General features: G+C 48.0%; 1 protein-coding gene across 6 annotated transcripts in view; it reads left to right on the forward strand.

The window, feature by feature from the left end:
* ARHGEF6 (Rac/Cdc42 guanine nucleotide exchange factor 6) overlaps window positions 1-16,605 on the forward strand; it is a 40,570-nt gene that overhangs the window by 6,422 nt on the left and 17,543 nt on the right. For 3 of the 6 annotated variants that reach the window (XM_071569038.1, XM_071569039.1, XM_071569042.1), the window contains 8 exons: window positions 2,691-2,775; window positions 7,592-7,719; window positions 8,109-8,310; window positions 10,902-10,972; window positions 12,369-12,463; window positions 13,948-14,043; window positions 14,907-15,029; window positions 16,299-16,437. In XM_071569038.1, the coding sequence (XP_071425139.1) occupies window positions 2,691-2,775; window positions 7,592-7,719; window positions 8,109-8,310; window positions 10,902-10,972; window positions 12,369-12,463; window positions 13,948-14,043; window positions 14,907-15,029; window positions 16,299-16,437 (939 nt within the window). Of the gene's footprint in view, window positions 1-1,270; window positions 1,344-2,690; window positions 2,776-6,282; window positions 6,389-7,591; window positions 7,720-8,108; window positions 8,311-10,901; window positions 10,973-12,368; window positions 12,464-13,947; window positions 14,044-14,906; window positions 15,030-16,298; window positions 16,438-16,605 lie in introns of those variants that run through there. The other 3 variants (XM_071569041.1, XM_071569040.1, XM_071569043.1) reach the window with 3 other exon arrangements.

Raw genomic sequence — 16,605 nt, forward strand, 5'->3', positions numbered from 1 at the left:
GTGTCCCCGCTGAAGGGGGCGAGGGCACCGGAGCGGAGGATGCGCTCCGTGTCCGGTGCCGGCGCAGCTCCGCCCGGACCAGCCGCGGTCATCGCCGGCTCCGACTCCTGACCTCGGGTCCGGGAGTGTCGCGGCCGCGCCGGGCTTGGCACCGGCTGGGGGTTTGCCGGAGGTTGTCTAACTGTGGACAGCTCGGACTCGAAATACAGCCCGACTTCCCCGAACTTTTCCGCACCTCCCCAGGCGGGACTGGGATTTTGGGTGCCGGTGACTTGCAGCTGCACGCGGGTTTGGTTTCTCGTCCTTGCCGAGTAGCCGGGCGCAGTTCTGGTGGCGAAGCGGCGGCCCCGGCTCGCCCCGTCCGTCGCTGCGGCAGCGCGGGGTGTCCCCTCCCGGTGCGGTGCCTGGCGGAGCAGCCGGAGCGCATCACCGAGGAGAGCCGCGGTCTGGGGTTCTGGAGGTCCGAAACGCGTTTTAATGGAGATCTTCAAATAACAGCCGTAGGTTTAAACGCAGTTTTACTTACATCCACCAGATCTTACATGAGTTAAAAGCGAAAACAGCCTTTTCCCCTCTTTATTTGTCGTCTTGCTGCAGCTTGTCTTTTAGTTAGGAATGGAATTATGGATGGATTGTGCTGGAAATAGCAATTTTTAGCTCATAAATGAGGACTTTTCTGTATGATTAATTTATTTGTGAACAAGCTGCAGAGTATATTTACGTTACAGTAGCTGATCCGGAAGAGTTTTCCACATTGCCTTTGTTACACAGTAGCTGTTCCAGACAGTTTTTCCATGAAGAAGTCCTAAATGTTAAGGCTTGCTTTTGTGCTTTAGTTTTTTGCATATCCTTCTCCCCAGCATTTCTCTCTGGACTTTGTCAGCCTGATGACTCTGAGCTTACAGCATTAGTCTGTGCAGTGAGGGATTCAGGATGTATTTTACTACTTTGGTCCTTAATAAAAAAAGCCATTCATTCAAGGCAGGACTTGTTTTTCTGGAATTACTGAAGTGGAAGAGAAGGGGTATGACTGAGAAAATGACACACCAGAGAGATGCACGCAAACATCCCAGTCTGGCTGTTTGCTTTCCTCGTGTGCAACATCCTCCAGCAGCTGCCAATGGGGTCAGTGCACGCCCGGGCTCTCTGTTACCATCTCTCTTTCCACGGGGACACAAACGTCGCTGCTCAGAGCTGGAGGCAATGTCAGATAGCACTGCCTGCAATTGCAGGGCAGAAAAACTAGTTCATACACCAGCAGGCAGAGGGGATGGGGTCTGTGTGGTCCAAAGGAGCAAACCCAAGTGAGCACGGACGATAGATCAGCTCAGAAACAGCCCAAGGTAGGTGTGGATGTCCCCAAAATGAGCAGAGCGGTGGATGTGATTGGAGCTGTGAGGCTACTGGTTTTAATGTTTGTGATGACAGCAGGTTGGTCCCCCTCTGAGCATGGATTAAATTTCTTCAGAGTAAAGCCTTCCTCCTGGTATTGAGTGGCCGACTCAATTTTAGAATATATTCTAAACAAAGAGCAGTCTTTGTACTGCCCTGTGTTGGACTTTGGTGCTGTACTGGTGTGTCTGTGGAGAAGAGATGCCGTGAGCACCCAGGGCTGCGGAAGAGGCCAGTCCCCTTCCTACTTGAAATATGCCAAGTGTAGTCAAGGAGCTCTATGTGGAAAGCAAGAAAGGGCCATTTTAAAGGGCAGTTCTACCCTAAAGGTAATTAAGACTTGTCCTTATTTAGCAGAATACACTCTTCAGTACATTGGAAATGTTTGTAATTAGATGCTGTCTACCAGGAGAGCTTTAAAGTCATCTTTCCTGTTCACTGGATTTGTGGATCTGTGGTCTCCATCTGCAAGAAAACATGTATTTGGGGATTAGCAGATGGTGCTGTGGTGGTACCATTAATGGGAACGTTTTGTATCTCTTATATTTGCTTCGTTAATGGTGGGGTTTGTACAGTCTGTGTGAAGTTGAGGGCATTTCTCAAGTGTTAGAGGGGGTTGCAGTGTTTTGGAAACTCAAGATGCCCCTCACTGTGCTGGTGGTGATTTCTGAAGGCTCAGTGTACAAAGTCCAGGTTATCAGTCATAGAAAATAAGCCCTTGCTAACTGTGTAATTTCTGGTTTGCCATTGAGGCAGCACCAAATTATTTAGGGTGGAATTTATGTGTATAAAATAACTGGTTTTGGCTTCCTGTAAAAAAGTGTAAATGTTCTATATATGCCATATTGCAGTAGCAGAAAATTCTGTGTGTGTTAATTCTACTGTGGAAAATATGTGTGTGTTTATACATAGATCTGTATGTACAGCTTCAATCTCTTCATCTTTCAATAACAAAAATAGCAACAAAATCTTTCCTTCCCTCAAGGCCAACAATAACCTTCTCTGTGATTTTCAGAGGAGTCCCTGCTCTGCAGACAGCACTGATTCCTTCCTTCCTTCCCTGTCCCCAGCATTACACTCCAAATGCTGCCAGGTGCCCCTGCCCTTCCCACACAGCAGTGCCCCAGGAATTCTCTGGCTATACAGGAAATAGGACTTGTCAGCCCTAAATAAACACCCTTCCCCTGCAGAGACATACATGCTGCCTAATCCTCACTGTCACCCTCCAGCAGCGTGGGTGGCTCAGGCGGCCAGAGAGAGATGGTTTGGGCTCAACTCACCAAGTTCCTCTTTCACAGGTGTTTGACCCACATGACTTGTACACCGGAGACCAGTTCTCCAAGGTCCTGAGCACATTAACAGCTGTAAATAAAGCTACTGAAGGTAAGAAAAACGGAGGTTTTTTCTGTCTTCTTTTCAAATTCTTTCTTGTGTGTGTGCAGGGCTGGGTTTTGGTTTTTTGCTAATTCCTAGTTTATGATGATTTCTGGAGGCTTGACAAATTGTGCTACCAGCACCAATGCCTGATGGTGGATGGTGGGATAGATATTTCATGCTGCTGCCAGCTCTGTGTTTAAATGTGGTGTTTCACAGGTGCTGTGTGTGCTCTGCAGAGCTCCATTATCACTTTGCACTGAGGGACCTCTGCTCAGTTTTGACAGTATTAAGGGACTTCAAAGTAGGTCATTGTAAAGGAGCCTCAGTGTAAATCAGCATCCACCTCCCAAAATGCAAATATCAGATTTTAAATGGTGTGTTTTAAAGCCGAAGAGAAAAACAGCTCCATCTGCATAATATCTTTACTGAATGTCAAAACAAACGTTGCTCAGTCAATTGTATTGATGTTTTTCTCTCTGTCCTCTCCCAAGTTCCACAGAGTAGGCTCCTGGATCTGGGAATCAAGCTGATAGCTTGTCCTGCATCCCTGGGAGCAGGAGTAGGTTGCTGAAGCAAAACAAATCAGCTCATCTTGTTTCCATCCCAGATATGAAGCTGTTCCCTACAGGCTGCTTTAAACTGATACTCAGTCACATAGGCTGTGAAAGGAGAAGTTCAGTGGGGAGGATGATGGCAGTATGCTGCTCTGGGGAAGGGATGAAAGGACCTTCATTCTGAGAGGAATAAGAAACAGGTCTGCATGGAGCTGGGAGGAGTTCACACGTTGGAAAGCATTTACAGCCCCCTGCCATACAGGTGGACTGGGACAGAGTCCTGCACAGCCACTGAAGTTCAGCCCCAGGAGAAGAGTTCAGTTCTCCTGTTCCAGGTTACATTTTAGGTGATTTAAAGGAGGAAAATTCAAAAGGAAAACTCACTGTTTTCTTTTCATGGGAAAATTTTCCTCTTGGCTTACTGCATTTTGGCTAGTTTTGGTTTGTGGTGATTTTTGCCATTGTTTTACTTCTCTTTCAACTGGGTTTTTGCTCTGGGATTCTCTTCTGCTACTACAGAAACTGCTCAGGTGTTCAGTAAAACAAACTCGTTGCTGGGAGTAGATCCTCTCCTCCCTTCGTCCTCTGTTCTGTTCTGATGCAAGGCTTTATAAAATCATATATATATAAACGTACACTATATTTATATAAACTGTCATATAAATTGTCATGTATATATTGTATATCAACATACATCATAATATATGTCTAATAATAATAAATAGTGTATAATAACATTAGTGTGTATGTTTACACACACAGATATGATTTGTGAACATACATATGTGTGTGTTATTCTGCTTTGAAGAACTTCAGGTTCTTAAGCTGCCATTCTGCAGGCAGCACTCGGCTCTGCCCACAGATCATTCCCTAGAAGTCCAGGAATGCTGTTCTGGCCTCAGCACATCATCTTCTCCCAGCCTCAGCACATCTCACAGCCTATCACTGCTCCATTACCCACAGCACCCGGTGACCCTGTGTAGAAGCTCTTGCAGTTCAGCGTGATGGGGGATATAAAATGTAGGTTACCTCGACCGGGAGCAACCTTTGCAAATGCTGCTGTTGTAATTGACATTTGCTCCATTATTCTGAAAGCAAAAAGAGTGAGAAGCTTTCCTGCCTCTGTGCTTGCCTGTTGCTGGACCACAGGGGTGTGATGGGTGTGTGCAGATGTGATGGTGAGGCCACAGTGCCATTCTCAGAAAATCCCCTTATTTACAGCCCAACTTCATTTCTGCTGTCACCCATGTCCCAGCTCAGCCTGGGACAGAGCTTCTGGGAAATAGTTCCAATCATACATTACTGACAGGGTGAGAGGGAAGCTGGGATCCTCTTGGTTTCATGGCAAACATCTGTTTGAACATATGCTTTCTCTGTGTAAATGTTAAAAAGCGCAATGCCTGCAATATAATTAGCTGCTCAGGCAGAGAGCACCCTTGGGAAAAGTACAGGGTAAAATAAATACATGCCTAAAACGTTTGCTTTTTGGTGGCTTGGCCAAGTTCCTGAGGAGCAGGAGCCTGTGTCCTAAAAACCAACACTGCAGATGGTCCAGTTTGTCCGTCTTGCCAGAGGCCCAGGGCTGAATGGAGCATCAGGACAAGGCTGGTACTGGCTACTGCAGTTCCTGCCATGGCCAAGGCTCTGGCATGCCTGTGCATCTCGACACCCACAGTGCTGCTGAATCCCCACACTCTCGTTGGAGGCAGGGGGAAGTAGGTGTCAGCTAAGGAAACGTCGTGGGAATGTGTTTCTGAGCATCCATTTGAAGTCCAAATCCTTGTGTGTTCGTGGATCTTGTTATGCAAATAACTGGAGGCATCATTTGTAGCGGATAAACTCATAGTTCAATAGCTGTCCATCAAAACACAGCAATACAGACCTTGATGCTTTTATCTGCGAGAGAGGGCAGGGGAGGAAAACCAGCTGTGCTGGATCAGACGAGGCTCATCTGCCAAAAATAGTGTAGGAATGTGAACAGAAAACCCAGCTATTTTAACCATAGTTTAAGCAACATATGGCAGCAGTGTTCCATGCTGGACCAGGCATAAAATAGGACGCTGTCATGATTCAATATAAATGATACACTTCCCTGCCAAACTGTCAAAGTCAGTTTTACATTTGTTTCTAGGTTGCTGCAGATATTTATAAAAGCTTTGGAAGATTGGGAGGGGCAGGGAGAAGCATAAAATCTACAGTAACCAAGTCATTTCCGTAGAACTGTGGCTGATGACTTGAACAAGCGAAGTCTGGACTTGCGGTTTATGCCCTCCCTTTCCAGAAGGATTCAGGGGAAGAACATCTCACACTGGCAGCCACCCACCCTCCCTGGCCTGGGAGTCGCCAGGAGCAGCCAAAACCACTCCTGCTCAAATACCAGGATGCTTCAGAGAGAAAAACCCACTCTGTTGGCAAAGTGGGTTTTCCATGCAGAGGGGTTTTGCTGCTGCTGCAGCCCAGGGAGCTGGGAATGCACAGTGCGGTCATCAAGCAGTTGTGTAACAAGCAGGGCAAGAGAGAAAACTGACTCACTGACAGCACACAAGGTTTATCATGGATGTCGTCCATCACTCAAGCCTGGACTGGGCAGACTGGTGTGTGGACATGGCAAGGCTAGGGGTTTGTATGGCAGCAGCACCTGGAAGTCTTAGTCACGGACCTGGTCCCCTTTATGCAAGGGGTTGGAGAGAGACAAAGCAAGTCCCTTCCCCAGGAGCTCACAGTCTGTGTTTCCCCAGGTCCAGTCTAAGGAGGAGGTATTTTCCTATTGAAACAAAATTCCTCTGAGGAGAATAAAAGGCTAGCTGAGTTCCTGTAACTCCCACCAGACTTCCCCTTCAGAATGAGTTTTCCATGTTGACATTCATAGAGGAGGAGAATGGGGGAAGAGCAGCTGTAGAGTTTATGTTTTCTCATTCCTGTGCATACTTGGTGGCTGGGTCACCCTCTCCTCTTGCAGCATTTTCAAGGAAGAACTTCAAATGTGATCCAGGGACTTGCACACCCAGCACAGTGATTCCTGCAGCCTGCTTTTGTCTGTCCTGCTTTTGAGGTCCATGGACATGGTAGGTCCACACTGCAAGTGGAAACCAGCAACTCTGGAATGCAGAAATGTTCTAAAATATGAATCAAAGCTATAAGGCAAATCTTAAAAGTCCTTCACAGTTTACTGGAGTAATATCTGCTGTTGCATTTTTCGACCACCATGGCACATAGGAAGGAGGTGATCTGAGTCGTGTCCCACAGTGTGGTGTGGGGATACAGTAGTAGAGAAGTACTGGGAATTACTGGGTGGCTTGAATCCCATGTTTTTACCTCTCTGTAGCATCAGTCAGGAGTCTGGGGCTGAACATTGCTAGGTCCTGCAGAAACTGGGACTGCTCTTAGTGACAAGGCCACTGACTCAGCCTCTGCATAGTTGTGACCAGGAAACTTTTTAGCCTCTGGCAACTTTTTCGGTATTAAAACAAATCACTAATCATGAAAACAGATGTGTCAGAGTAGAAGCATTGCCTCCAGCATCAGACAGGTGGGGGCAGGAACAAGACTGGTTTGCAAAGGAAGGAACTTCGAGTGTGTGAAGGAGGCAACTCCAAGAGCTGCTGGGATGATATGCCCTTTCTATGGACTGTCCATCTCCTGGGAATGATATTCCTGTCCTTCCTCAGCGTGGCTTGAATCCCTCTCTCACATGACTAATGGCAGTGGTCCATGAACAGTAATCAAAATAGTGCCTAGTCTCTTTCAGCCAGATAATGAACCCAGAAGGACTTCTCTGAATAGAGGAGCGATTGTGTTGACCAGCTGCTCAGCATTCTTCCCCACTTGGTGGGACAACCCACGCTGCAGCTGCAGGGTTGACCTAAGAGCACTTGAGAGCTAAATTTTGACACACCTTCCACAGTGCTTACTTGGATCCCAGAAACATTCCCAGCTGGGCATCGCAGGGCTGAGTATTATTCTACTTTTCTACAGTTTAAAGAGGGATTTTAAAAAAATGCTGCAATTGGACATGTGGCTGCAGAGCTGGCACAACCTGGGAGTGCCTTGGGATGCAATTCAACTTCTTCCATGATGGAAGGGTTATCCCAGCCCAGAAAACCATCCTCACTGTGGGCTGGGAGTGCCCATGCTGGAGATGCTGTCTTGCTCTTTCAACTGTTTTGTCCTGTTCTTGGTTTCTTTACAGGCTTTACTCTTTGCTTTGCTGTGATGCAGAGGTATGGTGGACAGTTGGGTAAAACTCAGGTGTTGTTATGTTTCACCAGATCAGCCACCCAAAGGGCCATGTTCACATCTGTCATCTCTTAGCTCCACGGCTGGAGACCCCCAGACTGACTCCAACGGCACAACTTCACAGTCAGCGAGGGTGTTACGGAGGCAATCCAAGCCTGTGGTATCCCTTTTTTGACATCTCATCCTGGGTTTGGTGGCTGTGGGGGTAGAGGGGTGTGAGTGGTACCTCCGGGTCGAGAACAGCAGAGGGGCTTGTTCTCCCCTGATCTCCAACAGTCTCGCAGCTTCTCCAAACCACAGCGCTCCTCTGTGTGACATGGGGAGAGATTCTTATCTGCCACCCATTGCACTGGGAAACTAAATTAATGCTTGGGAGGGACCTTGTGGTCCTCTGGAGGGAGTGTTTACACAACAGCAAGACATTATTGCTTGTTATACAGAGCAATACCGAAAAAACAGCTGTCACAACAATGAAGAACAATGGCTTGTCCTAGTGGTTTCTGCTTTTTTGAACGATTTACTGATGTTTTTCCATGTTTCTTTCCTTAGGAGATGACCGAGAATGGCAGTCATCAGCTGGTGGTAAAGGCCAGGTTCAATTTTAAGCAGACCAATGAGGATGAACTCTCTGTTAACAAAGGAGACATTATTTATGTCACCCGGGTTGAAGAAGGGGGCTGGTGGGAAGGGACCTTGAATGGAAAAACAGGCTGGTTCCCAAGCAACTACGTCAGAGAAATCAAATCCACTGGTAAGCAAATTGCTTTCAAGGGCTGATTGAATGACAGCAGTATAATGCAGTGAGGACCCTTGTGCCTTTGGGAAATTGCTGCTATTTATTAAGGACTGGTTTTGTGCTTAAAGCAGCCAGGCTAATGGAAGGGTGAACAAGGCCGGAAGGGTAAAGCCTAGTCTTTCGGATGAGTTGTTTGAGAGCTGCTTCACCCTCTTCCCAGTGCATTGTGCCTTTCTGTTGCCCCCCCCAGCCCCAGAAGCACGGAAACAGGGACGTTGCCAGAGAATGAGACTGGGGATGACTGCTTGGTTTTTGTCCTGGGGACCTGTCTGAGCACAGAATTAGCTTTTTGTTAGAAACATTGGTCAGGTGATGTGTTTGTCGTTGATCCTGCTATTTCTGGCAGCAGTGGAAGGGATGCTTGCTGTCATGGTGTGCAGTCCAGCAAAAACTGCATGGCCACAGGGAATGCTCCCTGGTTTTGTCCATAGTGATGGCGGATTCCACAGAGTACATTTTCCCCCAGATGCCTCTTCTGCTGTGATATTGAGAAGGGAAGAGGGTGGGGGTGATCCATCTGATGACATCTGCCTTTACTGAGCTTTGTCTTGAGCGTCCTTAACATTTTCTGGGATGTGATGGTAACCACACATGGTGCGGTGATGACATAAAGCCCCTGGCCAGCTGCCCCATGGTGTTACACATCCATTCAAGCAGTTCACCCCACTGTGATTCCAAGGCCATTGTGTGGCAGTAAACTGATTATTTACAAAATACAACTTAACTCCTTAATGTGCCTTGAGGACTTATCCTAGACAGAGACCAGTTATGTGCGTGGTGCTGGTGTTACGGCTCAGGATCAGCCCTGGCCTCAAACACTGAGGTGCCAGCAGTGGTCTGCAAAGAACTGAAAGATGTGCAGCCCCCATTAGACATCCTTGCTCCCACACTTGCAAAAAAAATAAAACAAAGAAGGGAAGAAAAAAGAATTAATGATTGAGTGCTCAGAATTAGGTCAGGTTTTGTTTAATTCTAAATGAAAAAATCATTGTTAGGATATCTCACCTCCCATTGTTTCCCTCTGGGAAATGATGTCTGAGCTGGAGCAGGACGTTGCAGCAAGGATTGAAGGCTTGTCTGGTACAACCCAGGAATCACTAATTACCTCAGTGAAGGGAGAAGAGAGATGTTTTAAACAAAGGAGAGCAAACGTCAGTCCTATGGGGAAAATCAGATGGGAGCTGCATGAAATAACAGCACCTCACTGAAGGGAAGGGCCAGTCTCCTATAGATCCTGCTGTAAAAACCCATCAGATTTTTCCATTTACAAGACTTTTCTCTCCAAATCCTCTCTCCAGCATCCATTTTACATGGAAGGAGGGTTCATTCCCCTGGTGTCTGCATGCTCAGGAGACATGACCATATTCCAAATGATACATGCAGAGACGATCAGCAAACCTGCTCCATCCCAGGAGCGCTGCCAGGGCTGTAGCCAGGGGGGAGCTGCTTTCCTCAACTCCACAGTGTGAGACTTGTCACTCTAAATGGAGTTACTTGTTTTTCAGCAGTCTCTGTACCTCCACCGTGTCCTAAAGTGTGGCCTTTGGGTGGAAATAACTAGCTATGTGGAGCAAAGCTCCTCTGAGTCTTTAGATGAGGCACAGAGCTCCTGGCTGGAAGTGGCAGGAAGAACCACAAGAGCAATAATTAGATAGTACATCAAACTGCAGCTTCCAGGGGCTAAATTTGTCAATATCAAGCCTCTCCCCTGCTATCAGTGTGAAAGTAATTGCCTTCTGTGAGTGATTGCAGGGGGACAGGAGAGCCTTCTGCTCTGCAGAGCACAGAGGTGTTTCAATGAGAGGTGCACAGCATGGCCAGGGCTGGAACAGCCTTTCACTGCCCACCTGTCCAGTCCAGAGGGGTAAGGGTGCCACTGTAGTGCTGGGAGAGCTGGGAAAGATGCTGTTGGCAGGGAATGGGCTTCTCTAGGCAGGGAAAAATGGAGCAGGGCCTTGTGCATTTGTGTGTGTGTGTGTGTGCACATGTACTGTGCTGGAGGCATCCACAGGGATTTAGCAAATGCCAAATGAGAATTGACTTCCAGTTTTGTGGGAGCTTTTCATTTGAATCTACCTTCATTCAGAGAAGGATTTTGCATCACAAGTGACTGCAGGGATCACGGTTCAGCATATTGATTGGGATTGGCTTCAAGTGCCTTGTGAATCATCTGGAACAGAACGTGGTATCTGTAGTTTCTCACAGACACACAGTTTTAAACCCCAGAGTTTGTGGGCCAGGGGAAGTCACACAGTAGCTCCAAACAGTGCCAGATGCTGGGCTGCTTCCGGGGATTTCAGAGCAAACCTGTAAGTTGGCAGAGGCTGCACAGAGTTTCTGGTGTGACTCTCTTGGCCACTGTCAGCATCATGCACACCTCTGGTGTGATCCTAGTTTTTGTGAATCAGGGAAACAAATTCTGCAATTGAAGTTTTGTGTTCACAGGGTGAAGTTAATGTTTGCTGGACATGATGTGGGAGTGTCTTTTCCTCCTGGAATAATGACAGCTGTGCACTGTAATTTATTGACATTTTTTTCTTGTGTAGATAAACCACTCTCTCCCAAAGCATTAAAAGGACTCGAAAGCACTCAGCTGACAAAGAATTATTACCCTGTGGTAAGTTTTAAAGTGCTGATCATACATTTTAATAAGTAGCGTGTTATTAATCTTCTGAACCGGCTCCTTCTCTTAAAAATCATTGAAGCAATTTGTAACAATCGGGGATGCGACTCTGTGTTTAAATGCAGCTGTTTCCATTCCCTTGATTCAAGGCTATTGAGACAATAAACCACAAATGGAAGTTGCTGCACGATGTCGAAAGGAGAGACTTGAAGTAGGCAACTGAGATAATTCACTGTGGGGGAATGAGGCACAATGTCTTTGGTCCTGTCCTTACCATGGACTGGGGCTATCTCTTATTGATAAAGATGGGGAGATGGTGTCATGATGTAAGCAAGCCAAATTTGGGCTCTGATCCCTCTGTTATGTTTGGCTGTAGATGTTACACCCCAAGCTGCCTACCCTGTGCTTCTGCCAGCAGCTGCAACCCTCAGAGAATGGGCAGCCACTGCAGCTCACAGCCTGGCTTGGTAACTAGGCTCGGCTTTGGAGCAGGTTCACAGTCTGCCAGGCCATGAACTGTGGCTGTAAAAGGGGTGGGGAAACATCACCTCCTCTACATCTTGCTGCTGGAGTGAGGATGTCTGGCAAAGGTGGAGCAAGTACCTTCCCCCTGTGTCCAGGCTGGAGTGAACCCTGTGGTATAAAGAATGAAGATGCCTGCATGTGAGCATCCCTGGCTCTCCGTGCTGGAGCTAAATCATGCTCACCAGCGTGTCTAAATATATTTCAAGCAAAGCAAAGCAGAAACAGTATGTCCAGAGAGCTGAGAACCACCTCCACTGTCTCCAAAGCTCATCCACACTGAGAAACTGGAGCGCTGACTGGGAGGGTGCAGGCACTGGATTTGCCTGCCATGAGGCCGGGGATGAATTGGCTGCTGAGATGGATTAGCAGGACCAAACCCAACATGGCACATGCCTGAAGTGGCAAGTGAGCTGTGCCCTGGCTTGAGCTGCCACAGGAGCCATCCTTGTTTTGGCCACTGCTGCATTTAAATTGTGCTGCCTTGGTGCAAACAGTGCTCCCAGGATGCATGCACAGGTCGTTTGCTTGCATTCCTTGGCAGTCAGTTGTGCATGCAGGGTCAGGCATGAGCCTCTCAGGGGTCAAATGCTAAATTCAGGTTGGACCTGACATTGTCTTCATGCTTTGCCAGAGAAGAAGGAGCAGCCTATAACACCTGCTTTCCAGGCCTCCCCAGGTCTGCAAAATACAATCCCAAAACTGGCCCACCAGGACTTTGCTGAGTGTTCTGGGTTCTGCATTAACAAGTGTAATTTCTGGACTTAAAATACTCTTCTGTGCTCTTCCACATTTGGAAGCTGATGTCATATTCCTCTGACTAGTCACCAGTACAAAGATCTACTCAGTGCTCTGTCTCTCACCCTAGGTATTGCAAAATATTCTGGAAACAGAACGAGATTATGCGAAGGAACTACAGTCACTTCTGGGAAATTACTTAAGACCCCTCCAGTCTTATGATAAGTAAGATATAAGGGCATCTGAGGTGGAGAGAACCCTTAAAATCCATCCTAGTTCATTACTTTCCTGCTTTTGAATGTTTAGAGACCGTTACTGCTCCTCTTGTAAAGCCTCACAACTTCTCTGTGAAAACCAGAAGCCAGCCCATGTTGTGCAGGTTTCTGTTCTTTCCCATTTCTCAGTGGTCATGCAGGCACTAGGCTGTGTTAGTGATGGGCATTTCCATCTGGGAGAGGGCTGGCTGTTCCCACCTATCTGCAAGCCCATGTGTGCCTGTCCCAGCATGTGTATTTCCTGGCAGTGTGCCTTGCATGGCTTCTCTCCTTGTCATTTGCATTGTGACTCCTCAGCCCAGTCATCTCTTCATTTTGTGCGTGACGACAGGTATCTAATGATTGCCTCTCTCTAAATCCAAACTGCTGCTCAGCAAGAAGTGGCTCCCTTGTCTCCCTGTCTGTGCAGCCATTGGCACTAAGTACCTCTGTGCTTGGGCAGAACATCCTGCCATTCCTTATGGCCTGAGCAACACTGGGGGGTTTGTCCAGGCTTACCTGTGGAAATAAGGCCAGGTGTTTTCCATCTGTGCTGGGCATTATGGTGCAGAGACAGCCACAGGCAGCACACTGGTGCCTATCAGCAGGTACCTGTTGATAGTTTCACCCTGCATAGAACACCCAGTGCAGATAATGTCACCTCCTGCTCATTGCTTCAGCTTCACAGTTGTCTCTTCTAGTCGGTGCCATCTCAGTGACCCTATCCCTGCACTGGGGCTGGGGCTGGGGTCTCTCTCTGGCTGAGTGTGCTGGGGGGAGGACTGGGCAGCCTTGGGGCATCATGGATGGAGTGCTGATGTTTAGACATCAACCAGTCTGGAGAGATGGGAGAGTGGTGTCCTGAGGCTTCTGTATTTCAATCACTACTCCCTTCCCCAAGTCTTCATGTGGGAAAATTTCTCATACTCTCAGCCTTGTAGGCGGCAAATGGTCTAAATGAGGGTGGTATGAGAGTGATTCTGAGGATGGCTCTGAGGATGACAGAAGCAAACACATTAGCTTTGGCTAGGAAAAAATCCAACCTCGTTAGAGGAACAAAGCAGTCCCCACCTGAGGGGCTACTCTGTAGAACCCTCCTCCCACAGGAAAACTCACAGAATGAATCCCTGAAGACAAAGCTGTCTCTGTGTCTGTGCACACACACTCCTCTCCACCCCTGGCTGAAATCCCATCTGTCTGTGCCTGTTAGACAGCTAAACATCTGAGAAGATTAGTGTGATTAAGTGATTAAAATCCAATTAAGATAATCCTTGACAGCAGACATCTTCTCCAGGAGACTCTGGTCTGTAGCTCACAGATCATGAATCCTGTGTTTTCCCATGTCTGCTGGTGTATCTGGGGAAAGAGAAGTTCTTGGGTCTTTTTGAAGGATCACTTGCAAATATGCAGGGGGTGCAACACCTCTGATGCTGACTGGTGATTTGACTCTTGCAGGCTCAGCGCAGTGGACATTGCATCATTGCTGGGAAACATGGAAGAAATCTCTGCATTCCAGCAAACACTGAACCAAGCCTTGGAAGAAGTTGCAAAGTAAGTCTGTGCCATAGCACTGAGGTTGTTGAGCTATTAAACTGCAGCTAAAAATAATAGACATGTTCATTAAAGTTCCTCCTGGGTGCTGCCTTAGACTTCTTAAATATAGAAGAAAATAACAGGATTGAAGAAATGTGGCAGGTAGTGCTTTTGCAGGAAGGAAGGTAGAAGGAACGTTCTTAGTGTTAAGGCATCTGCTGAATGAGAGTGTCAATAGACCTGACACACAAAAGTGCACTTAGACCAAAGATGCCAACACATGCAGGGTAGGAGATCTGGCAGGCATGAAGATGGGAATTGCCAGGAAGCAAAGAGCAAATTATTAGAGGTGATAATTTCCTGCAGGGAGGCTGACAGACATGTTTAGCTTTAGCCCAGCCTGTCTTTTGGAAGGGCTGAAAAAAGACAGAGAAAAGACTTAATACTACAAATATATTCAGTCTGTGGCTTCTCTTTTTCTCTTCATCTCCTCTCTCATATTCGTGGGCAGCCTAGAGAGTGGGACCACCCCTACTTTGCCCCCAGTTCTTTCCAGCACATCCTCATCAGACACAGTGGGCTGCAGCATCCCAGCTGCAGCTCTGCTGGTGGGAAGGGTCAGGCTGGGTCACACCTTGTCCAAAGCTGATAATGGGTTGTGATGCTCGCTGTTTGGACCACAGAAACCCAGACCCATCTAAGGACCTCCTCCCTCCTCCTCCCCAAGTGGCAGGTGTGGGTATTTTGCTCGGTGCTGCAGTTATCAGGTGACTTGGGGATGTCCCCATGCAGCGGGTGGTTCCTGGGCAGGGGCCTGAGCTTGCCATGGTGTCAGGGTGCAGATCAAGAGGCTTAATGTGGCTGTGTGTTGGTATCCATAGGCTCCCCGAGAACCAGCAGCGTGTGGGAGGCTGTTTCATGAACCTGATGCCTCAGTTCCGCTCCCTGTACCTGACATACTGTGCAAACCACCCGTCGGCCGTCAACGTGCTCACGCAACACAGGTGAGGCATGGAGGAGGAGATTCAGACTGAAATCCCTCCTTTAAAAAGTTACTTTTCTAATTGATACTTGGCCTGGTGTAGCTGTGTTTTGACAATAGGGCAAGGGTATAACCTGGTATCCAGCTGCTGGGAAAAAAGCTGGAGCTTTGGGCTCTTCAGTGAAGCTTTCAGCTCCAGCATGGAGATAACTCATTGCTGCTTGTGTTCAGAGCTGGTCCTATCTGCACATTTAGCACTCCTACCTTGGGTGAAATAGGCAACCTCAGCCCTGGCAGTAGCATCTTCTGTGATCTTTACTTGCTAAAGGACCCAGATACTTTTTCAGACCTGCTCCGCAAGTGCTCGCACACTCGCATATGGGAGGATATTCCCCTGTGGCACCATGGTGGGGAGCATATCACTGCAGGAGGGTGGTCATTGAGTCACCCAGAGCTACCCAGTTTATTAACTCTTCAACCAAATGGTTGATTTTCAGGGTCATTGGTAGATCACTTTAACAGCATCTTAAACATGTCCCACTTGAGTAGACACTTGAATTTGTGTGATGTCATGCTCAAGAGTGTGCCGAGCCAAAAGGCTACCACTGTGTCATCCCTAGTGCAGTTTAATTGTCCTCCCTGCAGCAGTGGGAAAGCCAGGACCCCATCCATACTGTTTTAAGTCTTCCCATTCTGTAATGGGAGCTCATAATGCATTTACTTACCTGGTGAAATCCAACTTTAATTCAGCATAACGAAAAGCCTGGCTCCAGTACATGAGTCATTCATGTGGTTCCACAGTCTGACCCCTTTTCTTAAATCAGTCAAAGAATCAGCTTTAGCAAATGTGCTGACACATACAACCCGTGTTTTCTGGAGCAATGGATGTGCTAACACCTGCGTCATGGCTCCCAGCAGGGTCCCAGCACATTACTGCAGCATCCTCTAGCACAGCACCAGCCTCTGCAGCCCATGCTGTCCACCAGACACCTGGCCCTGTGCCATCTCTCTGTGCCAGGGGACCAGCTGCTGGCACCGATTTATCCCAAGGGCTATGCATTCCAACACCTGTCGCCCCTGGGGAGCAGGGTCTTGCTTGGCTGGAAGCTCTCAGCTCCCGGCCTGCCCTGCAGGGTTGGTTGGGGGCTGCTCCAAGGGGAGGCTGGGCTGCCCTTTAAAAGGCACAGCTAAGAGCAGAGCCCCATCAGGAGAGCGTGGGAGGCAGCAAAACACAGCCCTTGGTGCAAGCCCTCCTCGCTGTTGTTGTTGTTGTTGTTGTCTCTATTTATAGTGATGAGCTGGAGAAGTTCATGGAGAGCCAGGGTGCGGCCAACCCAGGCATTCTCATCCTAACCACGAGCCTCAGTAAACCCTTCCTGAGGCTGGATAAATACGTGACACTGTTGCAGGAGCTGGAGCGGCACATGGAGGTAGGTGGGATGTGGGGCTACTGGGCAGACTCTGCTCCTTGGTGCTGCCAGAGCTGCTCCCTGAGCTGCAAGAGGCACCTCTGCCCCATAGTATTTAAGCACCATGTGTCCAAAAGCACTTGTCACCTCTACAAGGAGATGTCCCACTCCACCAGGACATTATCCACC

This window comes from Pithys albifrons, chromosome 14, assembly GCF_047495875.1.
Source record: "Pithys albifrons albifrons isolate INPA30051 chromosome 14, PitAlb_v1, whole genome shotgun sequence".
Lineage (NCBI taxonomy): Eukaryota > Metazoa > Chordata > Aves > Passeriformes > Thamnophilidae > Pithys > Pithys albifrons.